General features: G+C 36.4%; 1 protein-coding gene across 1 annotated transcript in view; it reads left to right on the forward strand.

Moving 5' to 3' along the window:
* Positions 1–3,162: 3,162 nt before the first annotated feature.
* CNTN3 (contactin 3) overlaps positions 3,163–17,237 on the forward strand; it is a 247,363-nt gene continuing 233,288 nt past the window's right edge. The window contains exon 1 of the mRNA XM_055343752.1: positions 3,163–3,283. Within this exon, the coding sequence (XP_055199727.1) occupies positions 3,229–3,283 (55 nt within the window). The 5' untranslated portion in view covers positions 3,163–3,228. The remainder of the gene's footprint in view (positions 3,284–17,237) is intronic.

The following is a 17,237-nucleotide window of genomic DNA, read 5'->3' on the forward strand; positions in this document are numbered from 1 at the left end:
TGGATGTGCTTTTTTTAATAAATAGGTAATACATTTATGTATATTTGTATGTATGTGTGTATGTGTGTAAGCTCTATGTCCACCATTGGGCTTGAACTCATGACCATGAGATCAAGAGTTTCATACTCTATCAACTGAGCCAGCCAGGTGCCCTTTGATGCTTTTTTTTTTTTTAAATATTTATTTGAGATAGAGACTAAGGATAGGGAGGGGCAGAAGGAGAGGGAGAAACAGGGTCTCCACTGAGCAGGAAACCTGATGCAGGGCTTAATCCCAGGACCCTGGGATCATGACCTGAGCTGAAGGCATACCCTTAACCAACTGAGCCACCCAAGCACCTCCTTGGATGCTTTTTAATGATTATGATATTGTTACTACAGGATGCTTTGTTAAAATTTGTCTTTTCTTCTTTCCTGAAAGTTCCAACTACTTGTTCTTTTTATGTTCTTTTTTTTTGTTATTACCACATTCTTTCCGATTTGATTTAGTGTATAAACTGGATAGCTTTCACTCCTCACAGGAGGAGATACCAGTTCACTGTTTTTCTCAAGCCTTTCCTCTGTTCAAGACTTACCTATTTTCTCCAGACTTTAATAAATCTTGATATCCGATTTTTTTATGAATCTGAAACATCATATATAATATCATTGCATTTCATATTCCCGTGCCTTTTGTGACTGCCATTGTATTTTACTTGAGGGTTTTAAAAAAATCTCCTAAAAAAAAATCTCCTGGTTTTCTACTTTGTGTGTGTGTGAACATGCATGTGTATGTTTGTGTAGTTTATGTTACCCTTCTTATGATTTCTGGAGAACTTTTCTGACATGCATTATTAGGAGGAGATTATAACATTTATGGATGTCAGTTATAAGTTAAATATAATCTAGAATGATTTCAGTTATCATTCAGTTTAGTAATTGAAAACAATTATGAACACAAAATCTGTCACTGATTGAGAAGAAATAAAAGAAGGAAGGCTAAGTATCTGTCTGAAAGCCTTTGATCCAAGTAGGGGAACTCAGCCACTGGAAAAGCTTGAGAAGTGTAATGATTGATTGTGGCAGAATGTGTGTCCTCATTGAGTAATCATTGAGTAATTTTGGCCATCAGTCTTTTGGGATCTGATGGTGTTGAAAACAGCTTCAAAAACTCTCAGGTTCATATGCCTGCTGTGATAAACACTACATCTTCCCCACACATACCCTCTAGTTTTTTGTCACTTCAGTGCAACACCACTTCCAGTTCAGTGCAACACCACTTCCAGCTGAAGTCATGCTTTTGGCCTCTGGAGCCATTTTGTTTCCCCCTACCAGAGGTTAGAAGTACTGTGTAGTTAATACTTCCTAAAAATAGCCTTCAAATGGTGACTAATGAAGGTTGGTGTATAAACACCCCAGCTCTCTTGTTCATTGGCGAGGATAACTTTGGGCAACTCTAGATAAGTCTTGAATGACTCTGAGGCATGCATTCTACTAGGCCTGGACCTCCAGAGTTTCCCCAGCAAGAGTAAGCTCCAGTCAAACATCGGGATTAGTGGCTTTATTTCTTACCCTTTATTGACTTCCCTCCTCCCCCTGTCTCCTTTCTCCATATGCTGACTTTTTTTGTCCTTCACCACCTAAGTAGACTGCTTGCACTTGAATTTATTTAGCAGTGTTTGTAATAGGGGAACCCAAGATACTTGGAATTTGTAGTAATGGGGCTAGTGAGAGATGCTCATAGATCCCATGATGGTGTAAGTAACTTGCCTGCAGTTTGAGAACAGTAGTTCTCAAAAGGTATTTCTACCTGTTTCAGGTTCCCATGGACCAAATCATACCCAAATGCTGGTATTTTTGTTGCAGTTCCACCTCTTACTTCCCCCTCAACAGCATGTATTAGATTACAAGTGCACAAGAATAACATTACTAGACAGAAATGACTGATTTAATATATTAAGTACAAACTTGCAAGTTGTCATATTTTTACTATCAACACTGTTATCTGGACACACTTCATTCCAATCAGATACATCACATCACACATCAAGATCTCATGATAAACCACCACTGTCTTAGGAAAGCTGAGATTTCTCAGTCTTGCTCAACAACAACTAATATAGCTCAATGCATAGCAGCTGCTGAACCAGAGTAGTAAGCATTTCTCCTGATGTGGATGATAGTCAAAGTCATTAATTCCCCTGTATGGAACCATCTGAGTTTCAGCAGTCCAGAAAAGATTCTCCAATTTTAGGTGTGCACATCTAGTCTCCTTGATCATTAACCATGCATTTGTACTAGTTTTGAATGGCCACTGAAAGTGATGCAAGGTATCCACGTAATTATTTTCTCTCGATCAGCACGTTCAATTGAGTTTGTGAGAATTCAAGAAAGAAAGTAGAAAATTGTTTCATTTGCAATATTCTCAGACTGAACAATTTCCACCATTAGCATTTTTTAATCTGGTTTATGCAGCATATATAATTGAGGGCTTTCTGCAATTGTCTCTGAAAAAATAGGCTTAATATGAGCATTGATAATGCTATTTATAATTTATATGTCTTATTAGGGATTCAGAGACAATGAAAATGGGGCTTCACGATATCTGCATGATTTGACTCTTAGTTTCATCAAAATGTTATCATTAGAGAAAAATGAGAAAAGTTAGGATTTTAGGATAATATGTTATTTGTTCTAATTATTATCTAGCTAAAGTTTTAATATTTAATATTTTAGTATTATTGAACATTTATAAATCTGTGAAGCTGCTTCCATCTGCATATCCATTACATAAAGTTTTTATTAAAAACTTTTTTTTTTTTTTTTAGAGAGAGAGCATGCAAGTTGGGGAGGGGTCAAGGGAGAGAGAAAATCCGAAGCAGGCTCCAAGCTCAGCTCAGAATCCAACGCGGGGCTCAATCTCAGGATCCTGAGATCATGACCTGTGCCAAAATCAAGAGTCAGATGTTCAACTGACTGAGCCACTCAGAGACCCCACAAAAAGTGTTTCTGAAGTATCTATATTTCATACATCTTCTCTTCTGTATCACAAAAGATTTGTTTCATTTTAGGATTTTGAGTGGCTGTGAATGGCAGTTTTATGAAAAGAAGAAAATCTGTTTTAAAAGCAATTTTTTTAAGTCTAACTTCTTTGTACATATATTTTACAGATTAAAGGATTTACCTGAAGACAAAGCATTCTATTCATCAGAGACTGGACAAGAGTTACTCTTGTTTTTGGCAATTAAAGATGATGTTGTCATGGAAACAGTTGATCCTGCTTTCATTCATTGGCTGCCTAGGAGGTAACAATAAACTGTATTTTTAAAATTAAGGTTAGAACTATACTTGAGTTATATGTTAAATAATTTTAAATGTTGAAATAATACTCTATCAGTAGCAAAGAGAAATAGATATTTTTCCCAGAAAGAAAATTCTAATTTCCTCTTCTGATAATTGGATTCTCTTCCCAACTCCCTAATTTTTGCAAGCTCTTCTCTCTTCAAAGCAAATATAAGAATACCTAGTAATACACACGCACTGTACTATTATAACAGTTAATCACAATTTGAGGATATTAATTTGTGACTTTTTTTTCCAAAAGGAGCTTAAAGTTGTAATCTCTAGTATACAAGGAAAAATAGAAGTTTTAAAAACCACCAGTATTTTCATATCTAATCTTAAAGTCTTTTTTTTTTAATTTTTATTTATTTATGATAGTCACACAGAGAGAGAGAGAGAGAGAGAGAGAGAGAGAGAGAGAGAGAGAGAGAGGCAGAGACAAAGCAGAGGGAGAAGCAGGCTCCATGCACCGGGAGCCCAACGTGGGATTCGATCCCGGGTCTCCAGGATTGCGCCCTGGGCCAAAGGCAGGCGCTACACCGCTGCGCCACCCAGGGATTTCATATCTAATCTTAAAAAGAATGTGATTTTTACTTTCGCAAATAACTTATTTTAGTAATCAAAAATTAATTTTGTTTTGTTTGCTGGGTGAGTGGCAAAGTAAAAGAAAAATTTTTTTAAATAAAATGAAACATAAACTACATTTAGTATTTTTAGTTTCTTTTATTGTTTCCCTTCTTTGTTACTATAAAAATTAACCAGCACCTAAAAAGTTGAAAGAATAGTATAATGAATACACATATACATGCTGTTTCTGTTTGCTTTTTTTTTAAATTTGAATTTTACGCCATTTTACTGTATTTGTTCTGTCCGTGTGTCCATTTGTTTGTATTTCCTTTTATCTGTTTATTTATTTATTTGGCTCATGCATCTGAAAATAAGTTCCGGAGATCATCACCTCTCACCTCTAAAAAATTCAGTGCCCATCTCTTGAGGAGACAACCGATTTTATGCCTAAGCACAATTTCTTTATGATACCTAAGGAAACTAATTTAAAAAGTAGCTTGTAATTTTTCTTTTCCAAGAGGGCAAAATTGGTGTAGGATGAGGACAAAAGTATTGCAAGGTAAAACACGTTACTTGAAGAAATGCATATATTCAAGATTTTTTAACTCTTCTGTCAAACTTAAAACATTCTTCACATACTTAAATGAAAATATATGGCAAAAATTCATAATCAGTAAGAGATTATAAATTAAAATCTCCAACTTTTTAAAAAAATATTTTAGTTTATTTATTCATGAGAGACGAGAGAGAGCAGAGACATAGGTAGAGGGAGAAGCAGGCTCCCTGTAGGGAGTCTGATGCAGGACTTTTAAAGTAAAGTTTTTTTTCTTCTAAATGGATGTTCATCCCCTGTGATGTCTCAGTCTTGCTCCTAAATTATTATATTTGACTGCTTCTAATCTGCATTGAAGAAAAATGGACCAACTATTTATAGATTTTTGCCTTTTCAAGTAATGATTAGAGAACACAGATATTTAGACTAGAATACTCTTTTCTTGGATTCTTTTTTTCATTTACACAGTTTCAAATTTGAGTTCTGTTGTTGTAGAGGGGACCAAAATGAAAAAGGATTGTACTGCAGCAATATTATTATTTACTATATTAACTTTCATAGAGCAACCTTGAAATTTCCCAAAGAAGATATATGCAAGAAGTGGAAGTGTAACAACAGAAAACAAGATGAGTCTATCATAAAGTTTTCAGTTGTAATTTACATATTTTTGAGCAAATTTATGGAAAAAGCAGTATCCATTTTGCTAAAATGTTAAGCATCATAAAAGTTTATTTTTTTTAAAGATTTTATTTATTCATAAGAGACACAGAGAGAGGGGGAGACACACACACACACACACACACACTCACATACACACACACAGGCAGGCAGAGGGAGAAGCAGGCTCCATGCAGGGAGCCTGATGTGGGACTTGATTCCAGGACTCCAGGATCATGCCCTGGGTCGAAGGCAGGCGCTAAACCGCTGAGCCACCCAAGGATCCCCATCATAAAACAGTTTAAAGGTCAATTTAATTCTCTGGATATGTTGATAAGAAAGGTTTGAGAATTTCTATGGAAGAATTGGATTAATTGGTATAGGTAAATTTTACGTAGAATGTTATTTAGAGAATTGGTAATCTTCGTAATTATATCATAGAGAACAACTGGGCTCATACCAATTTTCTAAAAAGCATTGATTGTATACTTTATATACTTTGGTGCTCCTCTAGGTTCTATATTAAATTTAAGTTAAAAGTTAGTGTGATATTCTGCTAACCAATATGAGTAATCTTTTATGTATTAAAGTTGAAACTCTGTTCATGATATAGGGATTATCTTATAACAAATGGCAAGTAAAAACACATTGTGGGAATTTGCTTACTTAGTGTTTAGCCAATGATATAAACTCAATAAATGCAGCAAGTGTTTGATAATTATGTTTCCATTACATATATTTACATTAAATATGAGGCATATTTAAGCTTTTATTATCCATTATTTTGTGCTTTTATTTTTCATTTCCTTCTGTTACTGTGTCTATGCATGTTTCCCCCTGCAATAAAGAGGCAAAAATAATTTTGGCAATACTTTTTCTTTGGACAGATTTGAGTGATTTTCTTCAAAAAAACATTAGGGTTAATTTATTGTTAAACAGATCCCTTTTGGCATCTGTTTATGCAATACACGTAGTTTTCAGTGGAGAAAATGGACAAAAACTCTTTGTCCGTGTGGGGTTTACATTGTGTCATGGTGAGGTAGAAAATGGCATCAAGTTACAAGATGATAGTGCAATGGGGGAAGAGAAGCAAAATGTGGTGAGAGTGTGGGAGATTGGGATGTGGATTGCCATTTCAAGTAAGGTCAGTCCTTCTTGAGAAGATAACATTTGAACAAAGACTTAGAGCTGAATAAGTTGACTTTGTGGATATTTAGAGAAGAGAGATCAGGCAAAGACAATAGTGCATGCCAAGGTTGTAACATTTGACAAGCTGAGTGTTCTAAAAACAGCAGGAAAGCTAGCATGGTTGGACCAGGAAGGAAGCAATAGTTGAGAGCCAGGAGGTAATGTGGGGATGGATGTAAGAGAAAATGAATAAATGAGAATATTTAATAGAGCTTTTACTCTAAATGCCCTCAGGAACCATAGCATAGTTGGAATAGAGAAGTGATATGATCTCACTTATTTTTTAAAAGGGTCTTGATGTATGCTGTGTTGTAGATGAATTGTGGAGGGAATAGTGAATAAGCAGAGGCACTAGTTAGAAGTTAATATAGTCATCAGTCAAGAGGTGATGGTGGCTGACTCTAGGGTGGTAGCAAGGTTGTTGGTCAAATTCTGTATGTATTTTGAGGGTAAAATCAGGAAGATTTGCTGGTAGAATAGATGTGGGGTATGAGAGAAAAGGATGAGTTGGGGGTGACGAGAAGGCTATGTCACCTTGTGTTTAAAGCAAATTACCTCTGTCCACCTCAGGAGGTGTGCCTCGTGGGTGGAATGAAGGCCACACAAAGCACGGGTTACACAAAGCACAAAGTCAATTTAGTGGATCATGACCAGTGTTTTTTTTTTTTTTTTATTAAAATAGGTAAATTAGAATTAAAAAGAATTGGAGTATAACAGCATGCACGGGTCACTTAGTAAATATTTTATGTTGAGCACTTATAGGCATTTGGAATATAGCAGTGAAACAAAACCAATAATATCCTGATCCTTCTGGTGTCTTTCTTTGAATATATGTGTGTGAAGTCCTGATAGTTCATATATTTCCTACTAACTTACTGTCAAAAAAGTTTAAGAGCTGGAAATGTAAGTAGAGATGAGAACTCTATTTTGAGAAGAAGCCAGAAAAGAAACATGTGGACGAGGAAAACAATAGTAAATACAGCAAAGTTAATAATACTAACAATATTAATGAATGGAACCTCACTCACTCTGTACTAGACACTGCAGAAGTGCTTTACTTTGCTCATCTAATTCACAAAAATACAATGAGATAGATATTATTACTTCTATCTTAGAGACAAGGAGAACAGTCTCTAAGATTTTAAGTAACTTTCTTCATCTTTGTGGCTGTATCAAGATTTTTACCTCTCTTTGAAATCAAGGGATAGTTCTCTACTATAATCAGTAGTACTTACTACTTCAATAATTTAATTTCTGGAATAAAGTCAAAGTATAAGTCATGAGGAAAGAATAATCAAGAACTCAGGTGACTGTTGTCTCACGACTTAATTACCTGTAAGTTAATTGCTTAACCATATTAGTAACTCTAGATTTTCACTGTCCAATATGGAAGCTGCTAGCCATGTGTGGCTAGTCTATATTGAGATGTACTATAAGTATAAAATATACAAAGATTTTCAAAGACTTGGTACCAAAAATATTAAGATTTAAAATACCTCAGTAATTCTTTATTGATTAGATGTCGAAATGATAATATTAGAGATATATTTGGTTAAGTAAAATATTATTAAAATTAATTTCACTTGTATCTTTTAACCTTTTTAAGTGTGGTTCCTCTCTCATGAAGAAATGTGGCTCCTAGAAAATTTAAACTATGTGTATGGCTTGCCTTTTATTTTTGGATAGCATAAGTCTAGACATTTATGAAATAGAAACCTGACCATTTTGCAAATGTTTTTACCATATACTAGCCCAATAGGAAACCCAATGAATTGAGATAATGGGACTTTCTGATTTCATATGATGAGTTGTACATAATTCCTTAAAGTGTATTGCCTAACTAAATTCTTTGTAGGCTGTTTGCATTTCAAGTGTCATTGCATGTTGAATGTAGACAAGCTCTTAATCAATGAATGTGGGAATTGTAGACTTCACAGACTATATTATATTGTGTTATTAGTTTTAATCCTCTAGTGGGAAGAGCTAAGTAAATATGTCTTTTGGAAAGAGAAATTTCCTTGGATAGCTGAAATCATTGTTGATGCCCTGTTAAATAACCATCATGAAAAATATCGTATTCCTATAGAAGTTTCAAGGTGTTCTTATATCATCAAATTCTTCTCTTAAAATTTTAGTGAATAATCAGTATATTGGGATTTATAATACCTAAAAATTATTCATGAAATTAAGTAGCCATTAATCTGAGAAGGGAGGATGACCTTCAGTGTTCCTTAACCTTTTAGTAGATATTATGGTAGTGTCTCCAACATCTACTCTGTTCTACAATTGTGAGTTAACCACGATGCTTGGACAAGATTGGCACCATACGAAGCTCCAAAGATGGACCTGTCTCATTTGCCCCAGTGCCTGGCCTGAGTCACTGAGTTCATGGCAATCTTTTAGCCATAACTTTTTGTTCAGACTTTATGGAAAGTGCCCTGTCTCCTAATGTGTCTGAGTGAGGAATGCTGAAACCCTGATTGCTGCAGGTGGCCATCATGCAATCATCAGAAAAACCAGCCTGAGAGAAATGCTGATTCTGTGCATATGGATCGGAGATAGCAAAAGAAATAAGCTCTTCAGTGGTACTGTACTTACATGGCCCCACTCTTGGCTTAAACAGCATAAAGAGCAGTAAATGCCCCCCACCATACCTCCAGAATAAAGTGTAGCTCTTTATTCTGCAGAGCTACACTAACCCATGAACTTTGTTTGCCACTTTCAAGAATTAAGAAGGCAACCTGTACTCCTCATTGTATCCTTAAATGTGTCATAACTGAGACTATAGATCACGCCTTATGAGATGATTCAGATCATTTTGATTAAATCATTTCTTAAGAATTGTTGATATTGTAATTGAGGATGAAATATCTGATCACCAAACATGAGCCTTGGCTTCCTTTAACAGAGTAGTGTTAAAGTGTACGAAGTCTTTAGTAATGGACAACATTTACCAATAAATAAACAGAATTCACATATTTGGGCTGCATTTGAAAATCATGCACTCTGCTTGTTTTAAAGGCAATAGTTTGCGTACAAAGGACATAACATCTTTGAGTGCCTGAATCACATATTCCATCCCGTTCTTTGTCACCTTAATGTGAATCACTTTCTGTACTTGTTTTTCATCCAAATCATGGTTAAGGAAAGCTTTAAAAGCAAACTAAACTTTTTAAGTCCTCTCTGAAATAATTGAGGAATATTTTTCAATTGGTTTAATGATGCCACCCTTATAATCACTGAGAAAACGAGTCTGTGGTGTTGGATGTGGCATTTCAAGTAAACTGTTGCCATAAACTCAAATTACTGTCATTTCTTCTGTGGTATTTGTGTGCAGTGTAATATGATTTGATGGCTCTGATACTGGTGAAATGGAGATGTCGCTGATCTCTGCTTATAAATCTTGACATCCTCCTTGTTTTCACCGATAAACTATTTCAAATCATCCTCCTCAATTGCAGCACCCTAAATCTTTAAATGCTTTTCATTTATCCCGTTTAAATCTTGACAGTTTATCAGAGTATGAATGTGAAAATCTAGAGAAAAACAAGGCAAGATTGTTGGTGCATTTTGTTCTTATAACCTTGATCATTGATAACTCCACATATTGGATTTTTGTAAGCCTGATGGTGACTAAGAAAGCATTTGGGGGACTTAAAAAATAATGTGCATTGGAAATGCTATTAGAGTTGAGCAAACACATGAGATTAAATAAAAACCACAATTTTATTTAGCTCTTAAAGTAGCTATTGTCTCAAATGTATCTGTTGATTAATTCACTGACTCCTGGAAATGCAGTGCTCATTCAAACCAACTTAATTGACTATTGCCTAAGTGATAAGCCATCTTAAAGTCCTCCTCACATAAAAGTGTTTTTAAGTATCCCTGTGCATATTTTATCTTTCCATGGGGGTGTTTTAGCAGAACTAAAAGGATTGGGTTTCTGCTATGTAGAAGTACAGTCTTTATTAACTCATGAATGACAGTGAACTTTGAGTATAAGATAAAGACACACATGCATAAGCAAACACATGTATATACCTGCATTTAAGTAAGGCACAACGAAAGAAATCTTGATTCTGGTCAGTAGCATCTCTCTTACAAATATACCTATGAGCAAAGAGAAGCATAAAAGCATAAAAGCATAAACACTTTTTTTATGCATAAAAGCATAAACACTTTTATGTTGTGGTAGAGGGTGTCCCTAAATTACAGTTCCTTGTCATTCTTCTGTTTTCACCACTTGCAGTACAGTTTTCTGTAGTCCACTTCAGTCTTTGTTATCTTTGACCTGAACTGTTGCCCTAACCTTGCTTTTCATCTCTTTGCCTTCTTTCCCTTCCTTTTTCCAGCACATCCCACACATTGTAACCCAGGTTATCTTTTCAAACAGCTGTTCAACAGACATTTTCTTGAATGTTTGTTTTATGGAAGGCACTTCAATAAGTGGTATAGAAGAGGCTAAGGTGGATTGGGTTGCTATCTGTTTAGGAAGAAAAGGAAGCACATATAAACAGTGAGAGAAGAAAAATGCTAAGATTTAAGATCTTATTTAAAAAAATGCTGGAAAAAGAGACTAAAATGGAAGTTCTCAGAAGAGAGAACTTACAGAAATGAAGAAGGTTAGGACCCCTGGGTGGTGCAGTCAGTTAAGCATCCAAGTCTTGTTTCTACTCCAGTTGTGGTCTCAGGGCTCCACACTCAGGGCAGAGTCTGATTAAGACTGTCTCCATCTCCTTCTGCCCCTCCTTGCTGTGTTTCTTTCTCAGACAAATAAGTAAATCTTTTTAAAAAACGAAGAAGGAAAAATATTCCTGGGGAGGACAGCATTTAAGCTGGATCTTAATAATAATTAGAGTGAACATACATCGAGTGCTTTACTTTGTACCAAGAATTGAACTAAGGGCCTTGTGTAGATTGTATCATTTAATTCCTTTGGCAACCTTCTGAGCTTTATACTATTGTTATCCCTGTTTTATAAATCAGCGACTGATAGCTCTGACAAGTTAAGGAATTTTCTAAAATTCACATAGATAATAAAGGTTTGAACTGGGATTCAAAAACCAGTGTATAAGACAGCCTCACTCCACAGCCCATGGATATAACCATTATGTTAAAAATGGACATAATCTAAGAAAATGAGGCAATATCTTAGTCTGTTCAAACTGCATAGGCTGCGTGGCTTTAACAACAGAAATTTATTTCTCATAATTTTAGAGGCTGGGACATCCAAGATCAAGGTGCCAGTTCATTCAATTCCTGACGTCACTATTCTCAGTTGTTGACAGCCACCTTCTTGCTAGGCCCTTACATGACAGAGAGAAAGAGAGATTAAGCTCTTTGGTCTCTTCTTATAAGGACACTAATGTTTACATGATGGTCCCATCTTATGGCTTTATATAAACCTCATTACCTCCCAAAGGACCCACCTCCTAATACTCTTATATTGGAGGATAGAGCTTTAACATACTATTTTGGGGAGGACACGAACATTTAGCACATAATAGGTGGGAAGGCTTATTTAAGTGTGGAGAAAAGTGTAACATAGAATTGGATGCTGATTATACTTTGCAAGTATGGAATAGCTATGATTATAATGACAGTTAATATATATTGAAGTTTTATTGCACGTCAACCTCAGCGTAAGCAATGTTTGTGTTAAGTCATTTAATTATTGCAATGACTCTTTGAGATAGGTATTATTTATTTATTTATTTATTTATTTATTTATTTTTAAATTTTTTATTTATTTATGATAGTCACAGAGAGAGAGAGAGAGAGGTAGAGACATAGGCAGAGGGAGAAGCAGGCTCCATGCACCGGGAGCCCGACATGGGATTCGATCCCGGGTCTCCAGGATCGCGCCCTGGGTCAAAGTCAGGCGCCAAACCACTGCGCCACCCAGGGATCCCGAGATAGGTATTATTTAAATGTTATTACTTTATGGAAGGAAACTGAGGTACAGAGAGATTATTACCTTGCATCAAGCTACATGCCGTTCTTAAATGTAGCAACATTTCAAACCCAGGTAATATTTTTATAGATCTACACTGTCCATTATGGTAGCAACATGGAACTATTGGGCACTTGAAGGTATTGGCTAATCCAAACTAAGATTTGTTTTAAGTGTAAAATACTGAATTTCAAAGACATATTTTGAAAGAAGAATAGATGATATCCCATTAATAGTATTTATATTGCTTGAATTTTGAAATAATATTGATATAATGGGTTGTTTATAATATATGATTAAAATTAATTTCATCTGGTTCATTTTCCTTTTGATCCCCAGACAATGTAAATTTTATATGTGTCATGTATCTTTTTTGTTTTTTGTTTTGTTTTGTTTTTAGTGAGACCATTTAAATTCTGTTCTAAGCAAATTCCAATTATATAATATGGTATCAAGTATAGTTCTATTTCCATTGAAAATTACAGATGTAGATTCTATACCTTTAGCACACTTGAGGAGAAATAGTAGAGAAAAAGCTAGAAGAAAAAAGGGTTGGGGCTAGAAATTGTTAAGCAAGGAATGAGAGCATCTTGACTTGCTGTAAGACCATTGCTCCCAAAGGGTATTTGTAGGATCAATTAGAAGGAAGAAAAAGCAAACAAACAAACAAAAGAAAAGACCTATCATGAGGTCATTGTGGTACATGAATGTACCATAATGTGAGGGATAACTTCTGCCCAAACCAGGGCAGTTGGAGCCCTAGAGGTAAGACTGGTGATGAGAGAAATTACAGAGCCAGAACTGAAAAGGTATGACAAGCAATTGGATGGTTGTACCTGGTAAGGGAGAAGAGATTGTCGAAGACTTTCAAAGTTTCCAAGTTGAGTGGGAAGATAATGAGGCAATTAACAGAACTAATAAACACAGAAGGAGGCAAGGATTTGGATGTGTTTTGAGCATAATGAGTTTTGAGATACTCAAAGTGTGGGTGGTAGGAGCTGCAAGTCTGTTAAAATCAAAAGATTAGATCCCAGTGTTGGTGGAGGGAGCACATGGTATCCCAGCAGGAGATCAAGATGGGGGAGGGGTTTTCATTCTGAGAGCAACTGGGGAGCCTGTTTAAGGATGATGGGTAGAGAGTTATAAGAGGCAGACCAAACCCAGGTGCAAGTGTAAGAGGGAAGGAAAGACAGCAAAGATATGGTAGATCTCCAAACCACCAAGATAAGGTGGAAGTAGAGGAATTATTTCAGGAAAAAAGGAAAGTTGGAAGAAGATGGAGTCTGAGAAGAAGCTGCTTAGACTTGTGAACAGTAAGCCCTTAGAGTGGTGCAGTTGGCTGAGCATCTGACTCTTGGTTTTGATTCAGGTCTTGATCTCAGAGTCCTGAGATCGTGCCCTGTGTCAGGCTCCACACTTAGTGCTGGGTCTGCCTGAGATTCTTTCTCCTCTTGGCCCTCCCACAGCCCTGAATTACTGGAGCAGAAACCATTAAGGAAGGAAGGAAGTACATTGATGACAGTCATCTTTGATAAGAGAAGGTTATTTTTATTTTTATTTTTATTTTTTTTTATTTTTTTTAATTTTTATTTATTTATGATAGTCACACACACAGAGAGAGAGAGAGAGGCAGAGACACAGGCAGAGGGAGAAGCAGGCTCCATGCACCGGGAGCCCGACATGGGATTCGATCCCGGGTCTCCAGGATCGCGCCCTGGGCCAAAGGCAGGCGCCAAACCGCTGCGCCACCCAGGGATCCCGAGAAGGTTATTTTTATATACTTACACATGCATTTATTTTTGCACATATACTTGTGTATTCCAGGCCATGCTCACCTTGTAAATGAGAACAGTGTGGTTTAAAATATTTGGGGCCCTTTTGCCCCAGTCACCTGGCCAATTACTGGCCCACTGGCTTCTTGATCTAGATTGCCAAAATTTCCCCCCTTTGAAGCTTTCAACTGTGCTAAGCCTTTTCTGAGTATGGTGTGTTGTAGATCCTTTTACAGAAAAGAACTAAATATTTCCTCCTGGAGAGGATTGATACCAGTGTTTAGAAGACAGGTGTATATGTCCATGACAGCCCAGGTGTACATTGGAAGGAGTTGTCTATTAAAAAAACTTCTGTAAATATACCACTTCTTCCAGCCACTCTTAAGATGAATAGCCTTAAGAGAATGGACAGAAACTAAAATGTCCCAGGACGGTTGGGCTACTAAAAGGAAAGTGGTCCTTTCAAGTCAAAACACTTGACTCTTAGTTGGTATTATGTGGCAAGGAATTGCCTTGGTGTGTCAAGTGGCTTGGGGGATAAAAATCCCATTTGTTATACAATGGGATTGATGATTCCTAAGTCCTAGTCCAGGCTTCTGTGTTTATTTCATCTTTCCCTCTTAAAATCTGTACATTGCTTTCCTAGAATGAATTGTGAGCAGGTACTAACATTTATTGCTTCAAGTAACTCTGATCCATCTTACCTACTGCTGAGTGTTTGGGAGTTTGAGTCTATAAAAATGATGTGCATTTCTTTTATACTATATTTTACCATCTTGCTCATCATTATATGAGTTTGATTATATAAAAATACTCATCAGTGTGGAAATAGATCATTTCCTCAATTATTACCATTTGCCAGTCCATGTCTTTTAAGCTTGTATAAAGATAATGACTACCACTACTTAGTTGTCCTCAATGACAAGCACTATGCAAGGAATTTACATGTTTTTCTATAATTCTCACATCAATTGTGTAGTGTCCAGTTCCCATGTATATTCTTTCTTCTGTTTCCTAGAAGTTTTAAAAGTTTTTATTTTTGCTTAACATATTCAAGCACTCTGGCAGTGAAAAAGCCTGCGAAGGTATTCCTTGGGGATCCCTTCCCTAGCTTCTTAGAGTGACCTTCCATTGACCATTCATCCTTTTAGAGCCTCACCACACCCCAACCCTGTCCCTACTTGTGTAAATTCAAATCTTAGACAAAAGAAAATGTCAGTTCATAGGTACCAGTTCTGCAACCCTATTACTTTCAAAGCAAAACCCTAACTCAAAAACTGCAGAATATTTTAATTTGAGAAATAGCAGGGTTCTTTGTTCTTGTTTTGTCACTGGGCCTTGACTTGTCTTGTGCCTTTTTTTCCCTCATGCATGATATGCAGATATAATTTATGTTTACTTCTGCATGTTGCTTCCTTTGAACATCAGCTGACACTTTAAGTTAGAGACAATATCAAGTGACAACTCTGTGATTAGATATGCAACATTGGATGCTATTTTAGATAGAGATATTTTTAAATTTTAAATTGCCTTATGAGGACAGTATGCAGTAAGGAACAATCACATTATATATGCATCTTAACATCTATAAGTATCTGTGTCTATAATTTGAAGAAACTATGGGAGGAGATGGTTATTTTATGTTTTGTGATACAATTTTCATAGTTTTAAAGCAGTACCACATTATTGAGCAGATTTTGGAGTTTTTATTTGTCAACCATGGCAAAGAAGCTTAGCTAATTTCACTAATTGTCTACTGATTGCCAGGATTGTTCTGTCTTTACATAAGGTCAACTCCCAATGCCCGTAAGGAACACCACATTAATTTCTTTGAACAGAGTTAGTGAAAACAAGAAGGCAAATGACTTACAGAAATGGGTGAAATGTTAGAATTCATCTGCCCATCAGTAAACAAGTGTATAAATGAAAATGATTCAGGAACCTTTTTATTTATTAATTTTTATCATTAAAGCATTGATGCAAGAAATGGAATCTAAAATAACTACCATTACACTACAAATTTGGTTGTGAAATTTTGTGTCATTCCACCATTACTATTCATGAAATTCATGTAGCATGGTTAATATTAAAATACTGGTGATAGGGATCCCTGGGTGGCTCAGCGATATAGCGCCTGCCTTTGGTCCAGGACGTGATCGTGGGGTCCCGGGATTGGGTCCTGCGTCGGGCTTCCTGCTTGGAACCTGCTTCTCCTTCTGCCTGTGTCTCTGCATCTTTCTCTCTCTCTCTCTCTCTCTCTCTCTCTCTCTCTCTCTCTCTCTCTCCTCTGTGTCTATCATGAATAAATAAATAAAATATTTTAAAAATAAAAATAAATAAAATACTGGTGATAAATGTTTGCACAACAGTCTGTATCTGAAAAGCATATACTGAGTATTGTGTTTCTTGGTCATGCTACATTGTGGCTATTTCTTGCTTAAAAAGAAGAAAAACAACAAACTTGATGCTTGAGACACTAAAAGGAGGCGAAACACTTCCTATACCTCTACCAGGCCATTAGATTAACCAAAATGATGCTTCTTCCAACTTCTTCCAACTTCTGCCTGGCAGCTAAGGAATTAAGCTCCTATCTTGGTATTTGACTTACTACTTTCTCTTTTTATTATCTGGGTTTACTCTTCTTATTTATGGGACTACTGGAGACAAAAGTAATACTCCTACCTGTCACTTAAACAGGAAGCAATTTGTTCCGTTTAACTAAAAGGACAGTTAAAAAACAGGGAAAGGAAAGCATTGTCTATTTGTTCAGGTAGACCCGAGCCATCCCTCGTGATGAGTGACCTTGGGAGACTCGTACACAGAAGAAACTGCTCTTCTCTTGGACTTACTACATAGTGATCAGAGGCCTGTGATCTGTTGGTGGAAGGTGGTCAAGAAAGAAAACTCAAGGACCGGTTACAGAGGTGTGAGGTGGTACGCAATGATGTGTGATGGTGTGGTGACTCATGAATCCATATTCTCTGAACCTGTAACTCCATGCAGTTGCTTACCTGGGTAGCTTAATAGGGTCTGCTGATCTGAGAGAGTGGAACGTGTAGGCTGCCGTTTTCATTGGCTCTGGTGACTCATTCACGGTTTATTCCAAGCATGTGAAGAACATCATTTGCTCTTTGATCCTTCAAGCAAGGAAGGGCGATGAACACTGCCCTTGGCTGGGCTTAAAGGAATCCAGGCCACTCTGGGATCACTTGCTGCCATTGTGACAT

Source organism: Nyctereutes procyonoides, unplaced genomic scaffold, assembly GCF_905146905.1.
Source record: "Nyctereutes procyonoides isolate TBG_1078 unplaced genomic scaffold, NYPRO_anot_genome, whole genome shotgun sequence".
In the NCBI taxonomy this organism is placed as follows: domain Eukaryota; kingdom Metazoa; phylum Chordata; class Mammalia; order Carnivora; family Canidae; genus Nyctereutes; species Nyctereutes procyonoides.